General features: G+C 48.2%; 1 protein-coding gene across 9 annotated transcripts in view; it reads right to left on the bottom strand.

Annotated features, from left to right (window-relative positions):
• The window catches only part of EP400 (E1A binding protein p400), a 131751-nt gene extending 114773 nt beyond the window's left edge, over nt 1–16978 (bottom strand). For 5 of the 9 annotated variants that reach the window (XM_030821700.1, XM_030821702.1, XM_030821707.1 and 2 more), the window contains exons 1-3: nt 16868–16978; nt 3420–4789; nt 1736–1846 (exon numbers count right to left, since the gene is read on the bottom strand). In XM_030821700.1, the coding sequence (XP_030677560.1) occupies nt 1736–1846; nt 3420–4754 (1446 nt within the window). In that variant the 5' untranslated portion in view covers nt 4755–4789; nt 16868–16978. The remainder of the gene's footprint in view (nt 1–1735; nt 1847–3419; nt 4790–16867) is intronic. The other 4 variants (XM_030821708.1, XM_030821705.1, XM_030821706.1 and 1 more) reach the window with 2 other exon arrangements.
• Between the last annotated feature and the right edge of the window lie 4817 nt (nt 16979–21795).

The following is a 21795-nucleotide window of genomic DNA, read 5'->3' as shown; positions in this document are numbered from 1 at the left end:
ATAATAATTGATTCAGGCAAGACTCATCAATAGATGCTAGAACCAGTGGGTAAAAGTTTAAGGAGATTCAGGATATTTACATAGTCTCAAAGTATCTTCCCCCAATTACTCATCATTTAAAAAAGGAAAAATAAATAAATTTCCACTGGACAGGCCTGGTAGAAACCACCTTAACGAAGTGGTCAGAGTTACCATTACTAGTTACAGGACAAAGTGACATCACAGCCTTCTGATAAGACACATTGAAATGGACACATCCTTACTTCTATAGCAATCTTCTCAAAAATACATGATCCAAATAGGACACAAGAAAGCATCAGACAATCCCACATCAAAGGACACTGTACAAAATAACTGGTCTACACTTTTTAAGGCCCAGGCCAAGGCCAAGGCCAAGGTCATGAAAGACTGAGGAACCGACCCAGAATAAAGAGTCCAGAGAGGCACGACAACTCGATACTGGACTAGGGGGAAAGAAACACTATGAAGGACATCCTTGAGACAAAAGATGAAATTTGAATATAAACTATGGATTAGAATATATTATTGTATTACTGTACGATTTCCTGATATTTATCACTGTACTGTGATTAGGTAAGGAAACAGTCTTATCTAATACATGCTGAAGTATTTACAGATAAAAGAGTAGGATATGATGTTTTATATATGTGTATATATATGAGAATGAAAATAATGCAAATGGGGCAAAAACAACTGATACATTTGGTAAAGGGTACAAGGGTTTTTTAAATAATTATTGCAACTATTATGTACATTTGAAATTATATCAAAATTTAAAATAACAACAAAAATCCCAAGGATGAAACTGCTTTCACAACCCAGCACTATCTATTCCAAAGCTAGTAGAAATTTGATGGTTTGTTTTTTTTGTTTGTTTGTTCGTTTTTGAGATGGAGTCCTGCTCTACTGCCCAGGCTGGAGTGCAGTGACACAATCTCGGCTCACTGCAACCTCCGCCTCCCAGGTTCAAGCAATTCTCCTGCCTCAGCCTCCTGAGTAGCCGGGATTATAGGCATGCACCACCACGCCCAGCTAATTTTCATAGTTTTAGTAGGGACAGCATTTCACCCTGTTGGCCAGGCTGGTCTCGAATTCCTGACCTCAGGTGATCCGTGTGCCTCAGTCTCCCAAAGTGCTGGGATTACAGGCGTGAGTGACCTGTGTTTTTAAATTATTGGCATTACAAATTTAAAACTGAGTGAATTTGCAAAAAATTAAAAATAATCAGTTTGCATTCACTTAATATCCATTTAGAAGTCTATGGTCCTGATGATTTCAGAAGTGTATTTCACTTCAGCATTTCCTCTAGCTATGGAAAATACCAATTTATCATCTACTTGAATCTTTTTTTTCTTATTCTGTTTTGCACTGTTCTCAAAATAAAGGACACAAGAAAGAACCAACATTTAAAACACAGCACACAAGGAATCCTGAGCATACATTCAACAGGACTAAGTATTAGATGACATGCATGCTAAAGCTACTACCGCATTACAAGTATACAAAAGAAAGTAATGCACTAAGATCTGTGTCATCATTAACTCATGCAATTTAATTTTATAATTGTATACGCAGGAAGATTTTTTACTGTTGAAAAATAAGAAATGGGCTCTGGAAAAAAATGCTGAAGAGCAAGTAGTATATCGAAGGTTAAAATATCTGGATGAAGGAAAAGTTTGGGATGAGACTACATTTGAGAACCATCGAAAAGTACCTGAAATGGTTGCTGCTGGGATGAAAAAGCAGCAGAAACCTTTGGCGGAAGCTGGGTTGCTATAGCAACGGGAGTCCCAGTCTGCCCATCCTTTCCTGTCACAACCTTTACCTGAGAGGAAATATTTTGAGAAAAAAAGGCAACATAATTTTTACAACTGCTCAAAATTTTGTTAGAATTTTATTGCTGATAGCTCACTGACATTTGGGGTTTAAAAATGGAATGTTTTTGCATCAAATCCTGTAAAAGGATACTGAACTGACAGATTTATAGCACAACAACCTAACTCAAACTGCAAACCTTGCAGAAACTCCAATTTAAGTCAAAGTGCAATATCGTTAGATTCTGCAACTTAAAATTTTAAAAATGCATATGGCAGACAGACTTCCAAGTAACAAAGCCCTAACAACTCCCTAGGAAATTTGCAGAATAGCCACTCTGTTACATGTAGGGTCAGAATGGCAAAGGTCTTTTTCAGCAGGAAGTTAGAAAAACGAATTTGTTTTTCTTTCTAAGCACAGATAAGGGGGATTGAGCTTACAGACAACATTGGTATACAAACGTAAGAGAAATGAATTTTACTATTTCAGGACAACAGAGGTGAAATCCTCAAAATAATCATATAAACCTGTTGAAAAACAAATATGGTCCATCCTGGAAAAGGTGTTAAAAGAAAACACAAAATGGCAAAGCCACACAAATACATCCATAGATACCAGTAAGGACTGCTTGAGCAAAGAGACTCGCTTTTGTTCACCAAAAGCAGATTTCTTTGCAGAAGAGCTGACAAAGATTTAAATTATTTTAACTGTATCATAAAACAAAATAAGCTCCACCAACATAGCATACACTACACAACACAAAGGCACAAAATACAGTGCGTCACAGTCCAATTCACTCTCACCCTGGTTTTCAGGAAGTCTCAGACTCACCATGGTACTAAGAAATCTCAGGTAGGGGGTTTATTGTGTGCCATTCCAGGCACCCAAAAAGTATACTCTCTAAAAAAGAGTCACTGTTAAATATCACTTAATAGGTATTTGTAAAAATGAGTTTAAAGTATGATCTCAAATCTTAAGACTACATCTAAAAATTGAATAACTTCTCAAACATAGTTTTTTGCCATAATAACTATTTTAATGATGAAGGTCCCATATACATACATCTAGTGACTTATGGCTGGTTATTATAAAAAGCTCGTGACTTAAATCTGTTTGAAAACCATGCTGATGGTGTTTTTAAAGAGATCTATAGAAATGTGAAACTTGGGAAACCAGACAAAGGGTGCTGGACTTTCACACGTTTGGCTGGTGACAGCTGTCAGCGTCAGCCAACAAACCACACACCCAGATACAAGGGGAAAAAAACTGGACACACTTGCTGAGTTCTCTGAACCTGAGATGAATCCTTGGTGCTCAATGAGAAACACTGGGTGTTGAAGACGCACTTGTCGTAGCGCAGCTCCGTCCCTTCCTGACACACTTCTGTGCTCAACAGCTCTTCCTTCCCATGAAGGAGGCCAAACGCATTCTTCACTTTTACTTATGGGTCAAATCCTTGCCCCAAAACCTTAGAAATACTTTAGAAATACCACAGGCTCAATAAATTATTACTTAATTCATTGTTGCATAGACTCTGATCATCTAGAAGATTTGTACTAAGCAAATTAACTCCTGTTTCTTACCTCATCATTGATAACCTCAGATTTTTCTTCCTCCTCTTCCTCCTCCTCCTCTTCTTCTTCAATGTCCAAATCATTCTGCCTAAGATATGCTTGTAATGGGGCATAATGTTTCTTCTTGAAAGCTAAGAAATCCATCATATTCCCTTGAAAGTGTTGCAAGAAAAACAGTTCAATCAAATACTCCTTGAAGACCTCCTTCAGAGCCTGCATCTCCTGGTAATGATAGTCCAGGCACTGCTTCCTCATCTGTGCCATCTCCGGAGAGGCTGGGGGAATCTCCTCTAACTTCTTGGGAGCCTTCTTCATTCCCGCGTTCCCCACAGACGTGAGTGGGAGGCTGGAAAGGCCTGGGGGCACGGCAGTCCTGGAAGGGCTGGTGGGCGGGGGTGGGGACGTCATCCCAAACCCCGCTGCGCCCCCAGCCCCAGGGAGCAGCACGCCGGGCGTCCTCTCGAAGCCCAGGGACCGGGGCAGCGGCGGCCCCTGCAGCACCTGCTGCTGCTGAACCAGCTGGCCCTGGATGATGCTGCTGATCTGTGGTGGCAAGTTAGCCGTGGTGATGTGGCTTGGGCTGGCCAGGGGCTGCAGGCCGGCCCCACCCGCGGCTGCAGGGCTCTGGGGTCCCAGGTGGTGGATGGTGCCCCCTGACTGTGTGTGGGGCTGGGAGGGTCTCCGCTCTCGGACTGTGATGGGCGTACCCGGGTGCTGGAGCTGAACCTGGGCTCCCTGGGCAATCTGGGTGAGTCCTGACCCATCCTGAAACACAAAGTGTCCGCCACTGGATGGGCTCAAGCTGATCTGCCTCACCAGCACGCTGGCATCCACGAAGCCCCCCGTAGGGCTGCTGCTGCAGAGGCCCAGCCCAGGGCCAGGGGCACCTGCACGCACATTCTGCAAGGCCTGCCCTGGCCCAGGACTGGGCTGCGTCGGACTCTGGGTCTGGACCTGCTGGGACAGGGGGGACGTGACCTGAATGTATGATGGAGACCCATGCTCGAACCGCCGAGGCTGAGCACTGAACTGGAAGCCTGGAGAGGTGGGGCTGGGGAGCGGCAGTGGGGCCAGTGTGATCTGCTGGTTTCCCCCGACGACAGGGCCCACGCCCTGCAGGGTGATGTTCACATTCTGCCCGGTTGCAGGGCTCCTATTCATCAGCTGCTGTATTTGATAACTGGGAGACTGGGGTGCCGATGGGCTCGCTGAGGGAGCGAAGGGAGCGGCGGGGGACGGGGGTGGGTTGGGGTGGGCCGGCTGCTCCTCACCCTCGCTGCCAGGGCAGGCCCTGGACCTCTGCAGCTGATGCTGGACGTTCTGGGGGCCAGTGCCATGGTGCATGATCACCTCCCTTCTGTATCCAATGTGTCGTTTTCCTAAAAATTAAAATTAAAATCAAGTTACTTGAAGGCACACATAATTGTTTTATTGCCACTTAACAGCACTGAAAAGACACTTTGAAAGTACATTCTCACCGCATCTGATTCAAACAACAGAGCTGACTCACATTCAATATGGCACAGCTGGAGAAATGTGTCCTCAGTCACTGCTGTGCCTGGGGTGGGCCCCACGCGAGAGGGTGGGTGATCTAAACCACCTACTGAGGGAGGAACATACCGATCATCGCTGACCTCAACAGCTAATTTGTGTGGACGCCTGGAGAGACCAGGCCATCCCTCAAATCCTCACGGCCGCCCTGTGGGGTGGGCACTATTCACACCCCATTTGAAGGACTAGGAGACTGAGCTACAGGAATATCTGTGAGCTGTTCAAGGCCACGCAGCCGGCAGGCAGAAGAGCAAGGTCTGAAGCCAACACTCACGCTGTGGACTTTCCGGCCTCCGCCCGTCTCTCCCTATGGAGGGACAGCTCCCTGCTCACTGCTGCCCAGAGCCCAGGAGGCATTCCGTGACTCTCGCTGAATGAGGGTGTGCAGCACCACCTCGCCAGAAGCAAATACCCAGCCCTCCCCAGCCAGTAGTTCTTATCAACCTCCAGGACTACCTCAACTGCAAACTCTCCTCTTGCAAATCCAGTTCAAAGACACTGAGCCCCATTTGTGTGTCAGGCTCAGTGCTACTGCAGGAGAGTAGAGACAGACACGGGTAAGACAGTCCTTGCCCTGGGGAGGCTGCCAGCCTGTGCCAGGAGCTAGGAGAAAACATGACACCAAGTCCTGGACTGGAAGGTAGGGAACAGCCTCAGATTTCAACATTCTCCCTAAGAACACACAAAGAGAAGTAACTGTGAGAAGGTCTCAAGGGAGAGAGAAGGGAGACAGCCAGGACCTGGCTCTCACTCTGGGGTGAGTTGCCTTTCTGGCTTTGGAAACTCTCTGGGAGGCTGTACCACAATCTCAAAGGAGCTGTAACCCAAACGCTGCTGAGCACAAGTGGACGAGAAACAGCAGTGGAGGAGCAGAAGGGGCCACTGAAGAAAGTCAGCTGAAAGCTGACAGGACGAAACAGAGGATGGAGCAGACAAGGGTAATCCTGGGGTGAGACAGGGTCAGACCCGGGCTACAGACTCCAGAATCTACAGGGGAAAGGAAGACTAAAGATAAGCAGTGAGCCCCACCACTGCAGCCCCGTCTGTTCCCCACTGTGGTCGCTCTTTCACCCCTAAGAGAAGCAAGGGTGCAAATGCAATGGTGAGTGGCACCTGGCACCCAACTCAGTGCCAGCATTCCAAGAGGAAAGGTGGGACACTGTCCCACATCAAGGGGGTGGCTGCTGCTTGGATCTATGTAATAGCTAATTTCTGTCATAAAGGAGCAAAAACCTCATTCAAGTTTTCAAGGGAAGCAGATGGACTCTTGGTGGCGTAGTTTAGCACTGAGCCTGTGGGTGAGAAGCCACATCACCCCGCAACGTTCCGGTTCACACTTAGGCCTACCACAGAAGCCAGCTTGACCTGGGTGCCACCATTCAGACTTCTCCAGTCCTGCTGGACACACCCAGCTGCCCATCTTCTTGAGGTGCCTTCACCTCAACCCTGGCTGGACGGCTATCAGAGAGCTTCTTCTTGTTTACTCCAAGACAAACAAGACCCCTTGTTCATTGCAAGGACATCACTGCTTATCTCTCTGAGAAAATGGACAATGGATTTTTAAAAACCATGAATCTACAGAAGATAAAAAACGGCCAGGCATGGTGGCTCACACCTGTAATGCCAGCACCTGGGGAGGCTGAGGCAGGAGGATCACTTGAGGTCAGGTGTACAAGACCAGCCTAGGCAACGTAGGGAGACTCCATCTCTACAAGAAAAATACAAAAATTAGCCAGCCATGGTGACAAGGTAGCAGCCTTAGTCTCGGCTACTCAGGAGGCTGAAGGAGGAGACCGCCTGAGCCCAGGAAATCGATGCTGCAATGAAGAACAAGATTCCATCTCAAAAAAAAAAGAAGTTACAAAATGTATAAGGCTCTTCTAAGTCTCGGGTACCTGGCTGAAATACATGTATATATGAAATCAAAAACTACAGAATTTATAAATGCACAAGTATATTCCTAACAAACATTTAAAAAGTGCATATTTAAACAAGCAAGAGAAAGGCATGCTTTGATCAGATGGTTAGTTTCTGAAGATGGAGTCAGAAGACAGCATGCAGGCTACAACAAACATATCTTAAGGGAAGAGCAAGGCCACAGAGACACCCAAGAGCATGCCCCTCCCACTACCCGGCAGAGAGCCCATCAGAGTGGGTGCGGGGACAGGAGCTCCAGGTGGGGGCAGTTAACAATGCTTATTACTTTCAAAACAAGCTTCTGTTCCTGATCTTATTAAACAAGCATTATGACAGACTAGTGTGAAACTGGCACAAAAGCTAAATTAACATAGGTAGAGTATATTCCGGATTATTTCCTTACAATACATTCCCAGAGTGTCAAAGGAGATCAGTAAGAGAAAATGAGGGCTAGAAAGAAACTCTCTCACATATAGTAATTCAGAAAACCAGGGGACAGGTAAGGGTTAGGAATTTTAAAGTTATGTTACAAAAACAAATTAATGCATTGAGAAAATTCAACTTAAACTCTCATCACAAACCATACATCAAAATAAATTAAGTGGCAGGACCTGGTGGCTCACGCCTGTAATCCCAGCACTTTGGGGGGCCAAGGCAGGCGGATCACTGGAGGTCAAAAGTTCGACACCAGCCTAACCAACATGGTGAAACCCCATTTCTACTAAAAATACAAAAATTAGCTGGGCGTGGTAGCACACGCCTGTAATCCCAGCTACTTGGGAGGCTGAGGCAGAAGAATCACTTGAACCCGAGAGGCAGAAGTTGCAGTGAGCCAAGATTGAGCCATTGCACTCCAGCATGGGCAACAAAACCAAAACTGTCTCAAACAAGCAAATACATAAATAAATAAATAAAGCATTTTTATAAGCTAACTTTCCAAGTTTTACGTTAAATGTAAAAAAAAAAAAAAGAAAGAAAAATCAAAATGTTCCTTCTGGTAGGTGATAGGAAAAAAAAAAAACCAAAACGTTAAAAAACCAAACACAAAAGTGAATATTTACTAAATCTCTGAAGGAAATTCAATTTCCTAACCTTAAAAATAATAAAGTTGTGGCCGGGCGCAACTTGTAATCCCAGCACTTTGGGAGGCCGAGGCGGGCGGATCACGAGGTCAGGAGATCGAGACCACGGTGAAACCCCGTCTCTACTAAAAATACAAAAAAAAAAAAATTAGCCGGGCGTGGTGGCGGGTGCCTGTAGTCCCAGCTACTCAGAGAGGCTGAGGCAGGAGAACCGCGTGAACCTGGGAGGCAGAGCTTGCAGTGAGCCGAGATTGCGCCACTGCACTCCAGCCTGGGCGACAGAGCGAGACTCCATCTCAAAAAAAAAATAATAATAATAATAATAAAGTTGTAACTGAAAAAATAGAAAGATTTGAAGATAATTTTTAAATGTTTAAAACTCAAAAAGTAAATCATCAAAATCTAAAACCAAATTATCTTGGAAAGAATATCTGAAGTAGGTACGACAAAAAGCTATTACCAATACCATAAAAAGCACTCATACAAATCGGTAAGAAAAACATTAAAATCCCAGTAGAAAAATTAATTAAAGACAAAAAGAGGCCGGGAGTGGTGGTTCATGCCTGTAATCCCAGCACTTTGGGAGGCTGAGATGGGTGGATCACTTGAGGTCAGGACTTCAAGACCAGCCTGACCAATATGGTGAAACCCTGTCTCTATTAAATACAAAAAATTAGCCAGGCATGGTGGCACATGCCTGTAATCCCAGCTACTTGGGAGGCTGAGGCAGGAGAACTGCTTGAACCCAGGAGGTGGAGGTTGCAGTGAGCCAAGATCTCACCACTGCACTCCAGCCTGGGCAAAGGAGTGAGACTCCTAAAAAAAAAAAAAGGACAAAAAAAAAGACAGTTCACAAAAGGAGAAAAGCATGTACTTAACCAGCTTAGAGGAAAACGACCAACCTTGCTACTAAAAAGAGGAATACAGACTAAAATAAATATTTCCCTAGACCCACTTAGCCAAGACATTAAATCAGACAACTGGCACTCCACTAATCCTGCTAAAGGGAATTACAGAAGCAATTTGGGAAGATGTAGAAAAGATTTCAAATGAGTTCAGAACTCAAAAAACACCCTGTAGGAGTAGACTGCATACAACAGTAGGAAAGTAGAATGAACCCATCTGACCCTAAAACCTTTGGCCTAGTAACCCTACTTCTAGAAATCTATCCGAAGGAAATTAACCTACCAACCTAAAAAATTGTACATAAACAATACTCACTGTAGAATAACAAAAAAAATTAAAAAGCATAATCAGAAATTTCCAATGTTGAAATTCTAGATGGAAAATATGTAATAAAACCAAAATTGCCAGACACATTAAGTGAAAAAAGCAGGTTACCAATTGCATAACACAATCACTAAGTTAAACATACAGAAAAAGACCCACTGAAACGTATCAGAATATTAAAACTGACCTTCCCCTGATGAGCAGACACATCAAACTGTGATACAGCCATACAACAGACACAACCCAGCAACACCAAGGAACAAACCACTGACACACCCACAACACAGTTGAGTCTCAGGTGCAAGATGCCAAGTAACAGAGGCCGAGGGCTGTGTGGGTCACTGGCATGACATTCTGGACAAAGAAAATGGTGGGGACAGAGACTAGAACAGAATCTGACAGGGGCTGAAGGCGGAGATGGAGCTGACTAGAGAGAGGCATGAGGAAATGGGGAAGGAAAGAACTGTAGCTACAGCTTGATTTGTGATAATGGTTACAAGATGGGATGTGTCTCTCAAAAGTACAGATGGGCCGGGTGCAGTGACTCATGCCTGTAATCCTAGCACTTTGGGAGGCCGAGGCGGGCGGATCATCTGAGGTCAGGAGTTCAAGAACAGCCTGGCCAGGCCGGGCGCGGTGGCTCACGCTTGTAATCCCAGCACTTTGGGAGGCCGAGGCGGGCGGATCGCGAGGTCAGGAGATCGAGACCACGGTGAAACCCCGTCTCTACTAAAAATACAAAAAATTAGCCAGGCGTGGTGGCCGGCGCCGGTAGTCCCAGCTACTCGGAGAGGCTGAGGCAGGAGAATGGCGTGAACCCGGGAGACAGAGCTTGCAGTGAGCCGAGATTGCGCCACTGCACTCCAGCCTGGGCGACAGAGCGAGACTCCGTCTCAAAAAAAAAAAAAAAAAAAAGAACAGCCTGGCCAACATGGTGAAACCCCCGTCTCTACTAAAAACACAAAAATTAGCTGGGCATGGTGGCACGTTCCTGTAATCATAGCTACTCGGGAGGCTGAGGCAGGAGAATCCCTTGAACCTGGGAGGTGGAGGTTGCAATGAGCCAAGATCACACCACTACACTCCAGCCTGGGCAACAGAGCGAGATTCTGTCTCAAAAAAAAAACAAAAAGTACAACATTAAATGGACTAAGAAAAAAAATTCAACCATACACTAAAAAGCATAAACTTGGAAGAGCAAGCTGGCTCATGCCTGTAATCCCAACACTTTGGGAGGCCGAGGTGGGTGGATCACCTGAGGTCAGGAGTTCAAGACCAGCCTGACCAATGTGGAAAAACCCCATCCCTACCAATAATACAAAATTAACCAGGCATGGTGGTGCGCACCTGAAATCCCAGCTACTCTGGAGGCTGAGGCAAGAGAATTGCTTGAACCCAGGAGGCAGAGGTTGCAGTAAGCCAGGATCACGCCATTGCACTCCAGCTTGGGCAACAAGAGCGAAACTCCGTCTCAAAGAAAAAAAGCATAAACTTTTACCATACGTAAATTATACTTCAATTTTATTAAATGGTTCCTGACCTCACTGACGTTATAGCCATGTTAGAGAAACAAAGACAATCAACTACAATGCAAAGAAACCGTTTATCTAAAATAACACTTCTCAAAAACATGGTACAGGTATCCTAATGGATAGCAAAGCTACCAACGATGGCTAAACAACTTTAAAATTTTTTAACGGCTATGTTTCTAATTTTAACTCAATTTTAACTCCTAATTTTTTCTCTTCTTTTGACACAAGGTCTCACTCTGTCACCCAGGCTGCAGTACAGTGGCACAATCCTGGCCCACCATAACCTCTGCCTTCCAGGCTCAAGCAAACCTCCCACTTCAGCCTCCTGAGTGGCTGGGACTTACAAATGCATGCCACCACAGCCAGCTAATTTTTGTATTTTTTGTACAGACGAGGTTTCACCATGTTGCCCATGCTAGTCTTAAACTCCTGGCCACAAGCAATCCTCCCACCTCAGCCTCCCAAGTAGCTGGGACTATAGGCACACACCACCACGCCCATTTTTTTTTTTTTTTTTTTTTTTTTGAGACAGTCTCACTCCAGCACCCAGGCTGGAGTGCAGTGGCGTGATTTCGGCTCACTGCACCCTCTGCCTCCTGGATTCAAGCGATTCTCCTGCCTCAGCCTCCTGAGTAGCTGGGATTACAGGCGTGCACCACCATGCCCGGCCAATTTTTGTATTTTTAATAGAGACAGGGTTTCACTATGTTGGCCAGACTGGTCTCCAACTCCTAACCTCAAGTGATCCACCTGTTTCAACCTCCCAAAGTGCTGGGATTACAGGCATGAGCCACTGCGCCCAGCCAAATTTTTGTATTTTTTTGTATAGACAGGGTTTCAACATGTTCCCTAGGCTGGTCTCGAACTACTGGGGCTCAAACAATTCTCCTGCCTTGATCTCCCGAAGTGCGGGGATTACAGGCATGAGCCACCACACCTGGCCTAGCCCCTAATTTTTTTTTTTTTTTTTTTGAGACGGAGTCTCGCTCTGTCACCCAGGCTGGAGTGCAGTGGTTCAATCTCGGCTCACTGCAAGCTCTGCCTCCCGGGTTCACGCCATTCTCCTGCCTCAGCCTCTCCGAGTAGCTGGGACTATAAGCACCCGCCACCAGGCCCGGCTAATTTTTTGCATTTTTAGTAGAGACGGGGTTTCACCGTGGTCTCGATCTCCTGACCTCACGATCCGCCCGCCTCGGCCTCCCAAAGTGCTGGGATTACAAGCGTGAGCCACCACGCCCGGCCATAGCCCCTAAATTTAATTCAACTCTCAACAGAGACGCTGACACACACACATTTTGAAATGTTTTTTTAAAAAAAATTTTAAGAAAAATGGATAAACAGGCATGATGAAGCAAGTATAGTAAAATGTTTAATGGAAACTAAGTGGCAGGTATACTACTGTTCACCGTAAAAACTTTTTTTTTTTTTTTTTTTTTTAAGACAGAGTCTCACTCCGTCACCTAAACTCGAATGCCGTGGCACAATCTCAGCTCACTGCAACCTCTGTCTCCTGGGCTCAAGCAATTCTCATGCCTCAGCCTCCCGAGTAGCTGGGACTACAGGTGTGAGCCACCACAACCGGCTAATTTTTGGATTTTTAGTACAGACGGAGTTTCACCACGTTGGCCAGGCTGGTCTTGAACTCCTAATCTCATATGATCCACCTGCCTCAGCCTCCCAAAGTGCTCGGATTACAGGCGTGAGCCGCCCCACCCAGCCAACCACAAAATTCTTTCAATCTTTGTGTATCTTTGAAATTTTTCATAATAAATGTTGCAAAAAATAATTTCAATATAAGATGGTAACACTAGGCTGGGCGCAGTGGCTCATGCCTGTAATCCCAGCACTTTGGGTGGCCGAGGTGGGCGGATCACGAGGTCAGGAGATCGAGACCATCCTGGCTACCATGGTGAAACCCCGTCTCTACTAAAAAATACAAAAAATTAGCCGGGCGAGGTGGCGGGCGCCTGTAGTCCCAGCTACGCGGGAGGCTGAGGCAGAAGAATGGCGTGAACCCCGGGGGGCGGAGCCTGCAGTGAGCCGAGATCGCGCCACTGCACTCCAGCCTGGGTGAAAGAGCGAGACTCCGTCTCAAAAAAAAAAAAAAAAAAGATGGTAACACTAGATGTCACATAACAAATTAAAAGCTACTAACTGAAGATCTATATGCTAACAAAACCTTCATTATTCTTCCACCAAAGGGCACATTACAAAAGTACCATACTAGTTCCTGAAATATATAAATTCTGAATGATAACAAGTGGGCTAAACTGAATTTTAAAATTGTCTAGGGCTTATCACACTGTATGTTACTACAGAGAACTGACCTGTCAGGGTGCTGTAATGGTGGATCGACAGGAAAGCCTCCCCTCAATGTCTCCGATGTCCCTTCCATTTAACAGGCTACAATTCCAAGGATTTTAAATCATGGAGGTAGTAGTGGGTCCTTAACCTTATGAACCAAAGCCCCTATACTAGACCAGCTGGGATCTATTTCAGCTTGTGAGAGAAGTTCAAGAAAAACTGAAGAAGTGCTTCACCAAACACCAAATAATAAGGTTATAAATCCCCAATCCACCATTCTACTGTTGTTTCTTGATCTTTATTTTTCCATGGCCCCGCTAAGGAACATTTGTATAAGTTTTTCTCCTAATTGCCTCCCCATGAAATTTTCATACCACAGCTGTACACAGATATACCACACTGTACATCTGTCAGGTACTGGGATCTTTGGGAGGCCACAAAACACTGCAATGCCTAAGTTTTTTCACCCTTCTTCCAATAACTAATTTTCACTCCCTTGTTGGAGATATCGCCCTCACTGAGAATGCATGTTCTGATGTATGGAAAGAAACCCAGAAAAATGAAACCCAAATTTGGTAGCTGTGGGGAGGTGATGAATGGGGAGAAAGGGCAAAGGAACTCTTAACGAGCTCTATGTACTTCTGTGTTGTTTGGATGTCTTTCAATGTGAACTGTTCATGTGTTACCCTTATTAAAAAAAAAAAAAGATGGAAAACAACTGGAAACAATCCAAATATCCATCAGTGGGCAAACAGACAAACTGGTACGTTCAAACCAAGGAGTACTCCTCAACAATAAAAAGAAACAGGCTGGGCACAGTGGCTCAAACCTGTAATCCCAACACGGTGGGAAACTGAGACCACAGGATGTCTTGAGTCCAAGAATTCAAGACAAGCCTGGGCAACACAGTGAGATACTGTCTCTACAAAAAATCAAAAATTAGGGCCGGGCGCGGTGGCTCACGCTTGTAATCCCAGCACTTTGGGAGGCCGAGACGGGCGGATCACGAGGTCAGGAGATCGAGACCACGGTGAAACCCCGTCTCTACTAAAAATACAAAAAATTAGCTGGGCGCGGTGGCGGGCGCCTGTAGTCCCAGCTACTCGGAGAGGCTGAGGCAGGAGAATGGCGTGAACCCGGGAGGCGGAGCTTGCAGTGAGCCGAGATTGCGCCACTGCACTCTAGCCTGGGCGACAGAGCGAGACTCCGTCTCAAAAAAAAAAAAAAAAAAATCAAAAATTAGCAGGGCGTGGTGCCACACACCTATAGTCCCAGTTACCTGGGAGGATAAGGCAGGAGATCGCTTGAGCTCAAGAAGTCACAGCTGCAGTAAGCTATGATCATGCCACTGCACTCCAACCTGGGTGACAGAGCGAGACCCTGTTTCCAAAACAAAAACAAAAACAAACTATTCGGGCTGGGCGCGGTGGCTCACACCTGTAATCCCAGCACTTTGGGAGGCCGAAGTGGGTGGATCACTGAGGTCAGGAGTTTGAGACCAGCCTGGCCAACATGGCGAAACCCCATTTCTTTTTCTTTTTTTTTTTTTGAGACGGAGTCTCGCTGTCGCCCAGGCTGGAGTGCAGTGGCGCGATCTCGGCTCACTGCAAGCTCCGCCTCCCGGGTTCACCCCATTCTCTTGCCTCAGCCTCCTGAGTAGCTGGGACTACAGGCACCCACCACCATGCCCGGTTAATTTTTTGTATTTTTAGTAGAGACAGGGGGGTGAAACCCCATTTTTCTACTAAAAATACAAAAAAAAAAAGGCCAGGTGCAGTGGCTCACCGTGCCTGTAATCCCAGCAAAGGGGAGGCTGAGGCGGGCAGATCACCTGAGGTCAGGAGTTCAAGACCAGCCTGGCCAACATGTTGAAACCCACTCTCTACTAAAAATTAAAAAAAAAAAAAAAAATTAGGGAGGTGTGGCGGCAGGCACCTGTAATCCCAGCTACTCGGGAGGCTGAGGCAAGAGAATTGCTTGAACTCAGGAGGCGGAGGTTGCAGTGAGCCGAGATCACGCCACTGCACTCCAGCCTGGGCAACAAGAACGAAACTCCGTCTCAAAACAAACAAACAATACAAAAAAATTAGCTGGGCATGATGGCAGGCACCTGTAATCCCAGCTACTGGGGAGACTGAAGCAGGAGAATCACTTGAGTCTGGGAGGCAGAGGTTGCAGTGAGCTGAGATCGCGCCACTGCACTCAGCCTGGGAGACAGAGTGAGACTCTGTCTAAAAAAAAATAAAAAGAATAATTACAGAAATTATTTCATTGCACATATTGTGCTAAAAAAAATGACAGGGCACAAATAAGTAAAAAAAGAATACAACTCATCCAAGAACCCAGAGAGAAGGCCTATTAACACTTCCACATGTCCCTGCGCAGTGGCTCACGCCTACCCAGAGAGAAGCCCTATTAACACTTTCACGTGTCCCGGCGCGGTGGCTCACGCCTACAGTCCCAGCACTAGGAGGCCAAGGCGGTAGGATTGTTTGAGCTCAGGAGTTCGAGACCAGCCTGAGCAACACAGCAAGACCCCCAACTCCAATAATAAAAAATTGGCCGGGCGTGGTGGCTCATGCCTGTAATCTTAACACTTTGCGAGGGTGAGGTGGGCGGATTGCTTGAGCTCAGGAGTTCGAGACCAGCCTAGACAACACAGTGAAACCCCGTCTCTACTAAAACACAAAAAAAACTGGCCAGGCGCGGTGACTTATGCCTGCAGTCCCAACACTTTGGGAGGCCAAGGGGCCGGATTACGAGGTCAGGAGTTCCAGACCAGCCGGACCAACATGATGAAATCCAGTCTCTACTAAAAATACAAAAAAAAAAAATAGCCAGGCGCGGTGGCAGGCGCCTGTAGTCCCAGCTACTCGGGAGGTTGAGGCAGGAGAATCACCTGAACCCGGGAGGCGGAGGTTGCAGTGAGCCGAGATCGCGCCACTGCACTCCAGCCTGGGTGACAGAGCGAGACTCCTTCTCAAAAGAAAATAACAAAATAAAAAGCCGGGCATGGTGGCCCAACCACTCGGGAGGTCGAGGTTCTAGTGAGCCGTCATCGCGCCACTGCACGCCAACCTGGGCAACGGAGCGAGACCCCGTCTCAGAAAGTAACTACTGATAAAGCACTGGGATGCGTTACTTTTCTGTCACTGACACGGCGACAGCTGAGCAGAAGCCCGTGGGCCGCAGGTGTGTGAGGGGAGGCGCTCCGGGCGGAGGGAGCGGCAATTACTAAGGCTCCGCCGAGGAGGACCGGGCAGGTCTACGCCCACAAGGAGCGGATTCGGACCGCACTGTAACCCCTGTGGCGGCGCGTTCCGGGACGCCCGGGACGCGGGGTCCTTAAGTTCTGAGTGAATTCGCTCCGTCGCGCCTCAGGAAAGTGGTTCTGGACGTCCCATCCCCGCACCTCAGCGTCGCGTCCGTGACCGCGAGGAAAGCCCACGCGCGCGCCAGGAGCAACAACCACCCCCGCAGCCCCGAGAACCAGGAGGCGCGGGCCGGAGTCCCCCGGTTCCCGCAACGCCGCCGCGCCTAGCTGCCCTCGGCCACGCCCCCAGCCCAGGAGCCCGCGGGGCCCCGAGAAACGGGCGCGGATGGCGCGACCTGCGGGCGACGGGCGCTACGACTCGAAAGACGCGGGCCCGTGAGCCCTCAGCCCGGTCGCCCGCCCGGGGTCGCTCACGACAGCCGCCACGGCCTGGTCCCCACGCGACGCCCAAGGCCGGCCGGCGAGCGGGCCCTGTACGCCCGCGGCTGCGGCAACGCGACCCCGGGCCCTGGACGCTGCTGTCCGGAGAGGCTCCCGCGCCCGTCCCGCGCCTCTGCCCTCACTTACCCTGGGCCTCAGGGCTGCGCTCTGGCCGCGTCAGGAGGGCGGGAGGATGGAAGCGGCGCCGCAGCCGCTCAGTGCATCCGGGGCCCCGGCGGGAGGAAGCGGCGGCGCGGCTGCTACGGCGAGCCGGAAGGGACGCGAGTCGGCGCGCCCGTAGCTGCGCTTCCGCGGCGCCGCTGTGACCGCGCGAGGGCGCTGGAGGTCGAGGGCGCCGCGAGACTCTGTGGGGTGGGCGTGGGCGGGGCCGAACCCAAGGCCAAGATGGACGGAGTCGCGGCAGCCCGGCTTCTCTACGCGCAGTTTGGGAATGCGCCCACGTGGAACAGAAGTGGGCCGCCAGCTCTCACACTCTGCAGATTCGCCAGACCAGGCTCACATGCAAGACCCAAACCCTGTGTGGCCCAGGCTGGCCTCGAACTCCTGGACTCCAGTGATCCTCCTGCTTCAGTCTCCCCAGTGGGTGGGACCACAGACTCGCGCCACCACGCCTGGTTAATTTTTTGTATTTTTTGTTGGGGCGGGGGGAGGGTTCACCAAGTTGGCCAGGCTGGTCTCGAACCCTGGACCTCAAGTGATCCGCCCACCTCGGCCTTCCAAAGTGCTGGGATTACAAGTGTGAGTCACCACGCCCGGCCAAAAACGACGAAACTCTATTAAAAGACACAGACGTGGCTCAAGTCTATAATCCCAGCACTTTGGGAGGCCGAGGCAGTAGGATCATTTGAGGTCAGGAGTTCCAGACCAACCTGGCCAACATAGTGAAACCCTGACTCTATTAAAAATACAAAAAATTAGCTGGGCGTGGTGGCAGGCGCCTGTAATATCAGTTACTCCGGAGGCTGAGGCAGGAGAATCGCTTGAACACGGGAGGCGGAGGTTGCAGTGAGCCGAGATCATGCCACTGCACTCCAGCCTGGGCAACGGAATGAGACTCTGTCTCCAGATAAAGACAGGGGTGAATCTTCAGGGTTCTGGGTTAGGAAATGGTTTCTTAGATATGACACTGAAAATACAACTAACAAACATAGATACATTGAACATCATCACAATTTAAAACGTTTGTGCTGCAAATGGCACCATTTTAAAAAGATAATCCGCAGAACAGGAGAAATTACTTTAAGTCCATATGTCTGACATGGAACTCGTGTCCAAAGTAAATAATTTACAACACCACAATTAAAAGGGCAGGCACGCTGGCTCTTGCCTGTAATCCTAGCACTTTGGGAGGCTGAGGCAGGTGTATCCCTTGAGCCCAGGAGTTCAAGACTAGCCTGGGCAACATAGAGAGACCCCCATCTCTACAAAAAATTTAAAAGTGAGTCATGGTGGCATACACCTGTAGTCCCAGCTACTCAGGAGACTGAGAGAGAATCACTTGAGCCCAGGGAGGCTGAGGGTGTAGGAAGCCGTGATCATGCCACAGCACTCCAGTCTGAGTGAGACTCTGTCACTCCAGCCAGGGCAACAGAGCAAGACTCCATCTCAGAAAAAAAAAAAAAAAAGAAAGAAAAGAAAAAGAAAGTAAATTAGTGGTTGTCAGGGACTGTGGGGAGAGGATAGGCAGTGACTGCAAATGAATGTGGGGTTTCCTTTTTGGGTTGATAAAAATGTTGTGAAATGAGATAGTGTTGATGGTTACACAACTTTATAAATTTACTAAAAGTCACTGAATGATATACTTTAAAAGGGTGAATGTTATGGTATGTATGTGAATTATGTCTGAATGTATTTTTTAAAAAAGAAATGTGGGCTGTGAGGTAAAGTGATGAATGCTTAACTTTAAACACACTGAAAATTTTTGGCTGGGCACAGTGTCTCTTACCTGTAATCCCAGCACTTTGAGAGGCTGAGACAAGAGGATTGCTTGAACACAGGAGTTCAAGGCCAGCCTGGGCAACATAGTGAGACCTCACCTCTACAAAAAATAAAAAATAAATAAACTGAAATTTTTAAAGAGAAAACAATTTGGCTATAAAAGGGAAGAGACAGAGGGAAGGTTGGAAGGGGATAAGATTAGGTGGATAACAGAGGGGAGTGATTTTGCATGTTGAAGTGCTGTGAGGCAGTAGACATGCTGACGGTACGAGAAAAGACAGAGTCAAAGTGCAAGGTCTGAGAAGGCAGGAGAAAGACGACGGGGAAACCATCGAGGGCATGGGCACTAGAGAGGGAGACCTCTTCCACTGCAAAGCAGGAAGTGCAAGCCTGGGGTGGGATTCAAGAGGGTGGGAAGTGGCATTTCCTGGCCCCCATTCTCTCATGGAGTGGGAGTGACCCACCTGCTGAGAGCATGGGACAGTGGTCACTGGGGTGAGGAGAATGGAGGCAATCAGATATGCCGGTGAGAAGACACTGACTTAGAGAAGTGTCATGGGACTGTCTGCCAGTAGAAACTCCGGGTGACTGTTGAAATGGCAGTGACGGTGGACACAGAGCACTCCAGCAATCACATTCGCCCTCATTATCATAAACGAGCATCAGAAGGCTGGCGGTTGGGCGCAGTGGCTCACGCCTGTAATTCCAATACTTTGGAAGGCAGAGGTGGGCAAATCGTTTGAGTTCAGGAGTTCAAGACCAGCCTGGCCAACATGGTGAAACCCGGGGTCTACCAAAAATACAAAAACTAGCTGGTCATGGTGGTGCCTGTAGTCCCAGCTACTCGGGAGGCTGAGCCACAAGAATCACTTGAGCCCAGGAGCTGGAGATTGCGGTGAGCTGAGATCGCAACACTGCACTCCAGTGTAGGTGACAGAGCACCACTACAAAAAAAAAAAAAAAAAGGCCAGCAGTTGGGTAAAACCATGGCTAGGGGCTTTCATGCCAAGGCACTGTCTCAAGGAGGCACAGAATCCTGGAAGTGGTGGACTATGGAATCCAGGCAGGGGCAGCCAGGATGAAGCAGCTGAAGAAGAGAGGAGAGGAGTTGGTGATGTGAGGTGTTGACTCAGCCATCAGTGCAGGATTCAGGACACAAATCACAGGTGGTGCTGCCCAGTGGCAACACAGGGCACCACGACACAACGGTTTCCATCCTCTCTCACACTGAGAAAACCATACTCAACTCCCCACCTTAGGACTCCCTGCTTCATCCCCAGGCATGAAATACTGAGTCCACGTAAGTGAAATGATGGGTTTAGCAAATTTTTCAGACTGGCTGTTCCAACGAGAAGCTATTAAGTTTGGTGAAAATCAATTTATTACTTTTTTCTTTCACTTTTTGCATCTTAAGAAATCTTTAGGCCAGGTACAGTGGTTCACACCTACGATCCCAGCACACTGAAAAGCTGAGGCAGGAGGATCACTTGAGGCAAGGAGTTTGAGACCACCTGTGCAACATAGCAAGACTCTGTCTCTTAAAAAAAATTTTTTTTTGTTTTTGAGACAGAGTCTTGCTCTGTCGCCCAAACTGAAGTGCAGTGGCGCCATCTCGGCTCACTGCAACATCCACCTCCTGGGTTCAAGCGGTTCTCCTGCCTCAGCCTCCCAAGTAGCTGGGATTACAGGCGCCTGTCACCACGCCCAGCTAATTTTTTGTATTTTTAGTAGGGACGGGGTTTCACTATGTTAGCCAGGATGGTCTCAATCTCCTGACCTCATGATCCGCCCACCTCGGCCTACCACAGTGCTGGGATTACAGGCGTGAGCCACCGCATCTGGCCAATTTTTTTTTTTTTAATTAGCCTGGCATGGTGGTGCGCCTGTAGTCCCAGTTGCTTGGGACGCCAGAGGATAGCTTGATCCCAGGAGGTGGAGGCTGTAGTGAGCTATGATCGCGCCACTGCACTCCAGCCTGGGCAATGGAACAAGACCTTGTCTCAAAATAGAAAAAAAGAAAAAGAAAAATAAACCTTTTGGCTACCACAGAGCAGTGAAAACATTATCCCGTGTTTGCTGGAGATGCATTACCAGCCTTGCAAAGGCTCACACATGCTTATATATACACGGAACTCTCCAGAAGAAGCCACAGGGCACTAGTGAGAGCAGTGGCCTCTGGACAGGGATACTGGGAATTAGAGAATGAAAGGCAACTTCCCTTTTTTATACTTTTTTATTTCCTTCCATATATACATATTATTTTAAAATGTCACATACCCCAGGATCATCAAAGGTGATTTAGGTGGGTCACCCAGGCCCGGCACGGTGGCTCACGCCTGTAATCCCAGCACTGTGGGAGGCCAAATCGTGTGGATCACCTGAGCTCAGGAGTTCGAGACCAGCCTGGCCAACATGGTGAAACCCCGTCTCTACCAAAAATACAAAAATCAGCCGGGCGTGGTGACAGGCACCTGTAATCCCAGCTACTCCGGAGGCTGAGGCAGGAGAATCCCTTGAGCCCAGGAGGCGCAGGTTGCAGTGGGCCGAGATCACGCCACTGCACTCCAGTCTAGGCAACAGAGCGAGACTCCGTCTCAAAAAAAATAAAAATAAAGTCCTGTCTATCCCAGGTAAAATTAACATGCTTAGAACCAAGCTCCTGCTAGTTCTCCAAACCCACTCCTTTCCCTGTCTCCCGTTCCAGTTAATGGCCCAGCTCATCCATCCCTCAAACCCAAAGCCCAGTGGGCCTCACACCTGCACTCCCTGGCTCCCGAAACGGTGAGCCCCACTGCTCCTCTGGCCAAAATCCCTAAAACCAGCTCCGCTCTCTTGGGCACCCCACACCCTGGGAGCTCACTGCCTGAAGCATCTCCCAATCCCACCTGTCCTGCCCCACTTCTCACACACGGTGTCCACCGCGTCATGGGCACGTGCATGTGTGTCACTCACGCACTGCTGGGGCGACAAGTGCCTGTGCATTAGTCACAAGCGTTGTTGGCACGTCAGGCACATGCGCATTAGTTGTGTGCACCGCTGGGGCGTCAGGCGCTCGTGCATTGGTCACGTGCACCCATGGGCTGCAGGCTGGGAGGCCGCCCGCGTATGCCCAGCAC

The sequence above is a fragment of the Nomascus leucogenys genome, chromosome 10 (genome assembly GCF_006542625.1).
Source record: "Nomascus leucogenys isolate Asia chromosome 10, Asia_NLE_v1, whole genome shotgun sequence".
Lineage (NCBI taxonomy): Eukaryota > Metazoa > Chordata > Mammalia > Primates > Hylobatidae > Nomascus > Nomascus leucogenys.
The sequence above is the reverse complement of the archived record's forward strand: the minus strand, read 5'-3'. Positions and strand labels throughout refer to the sequence as shown.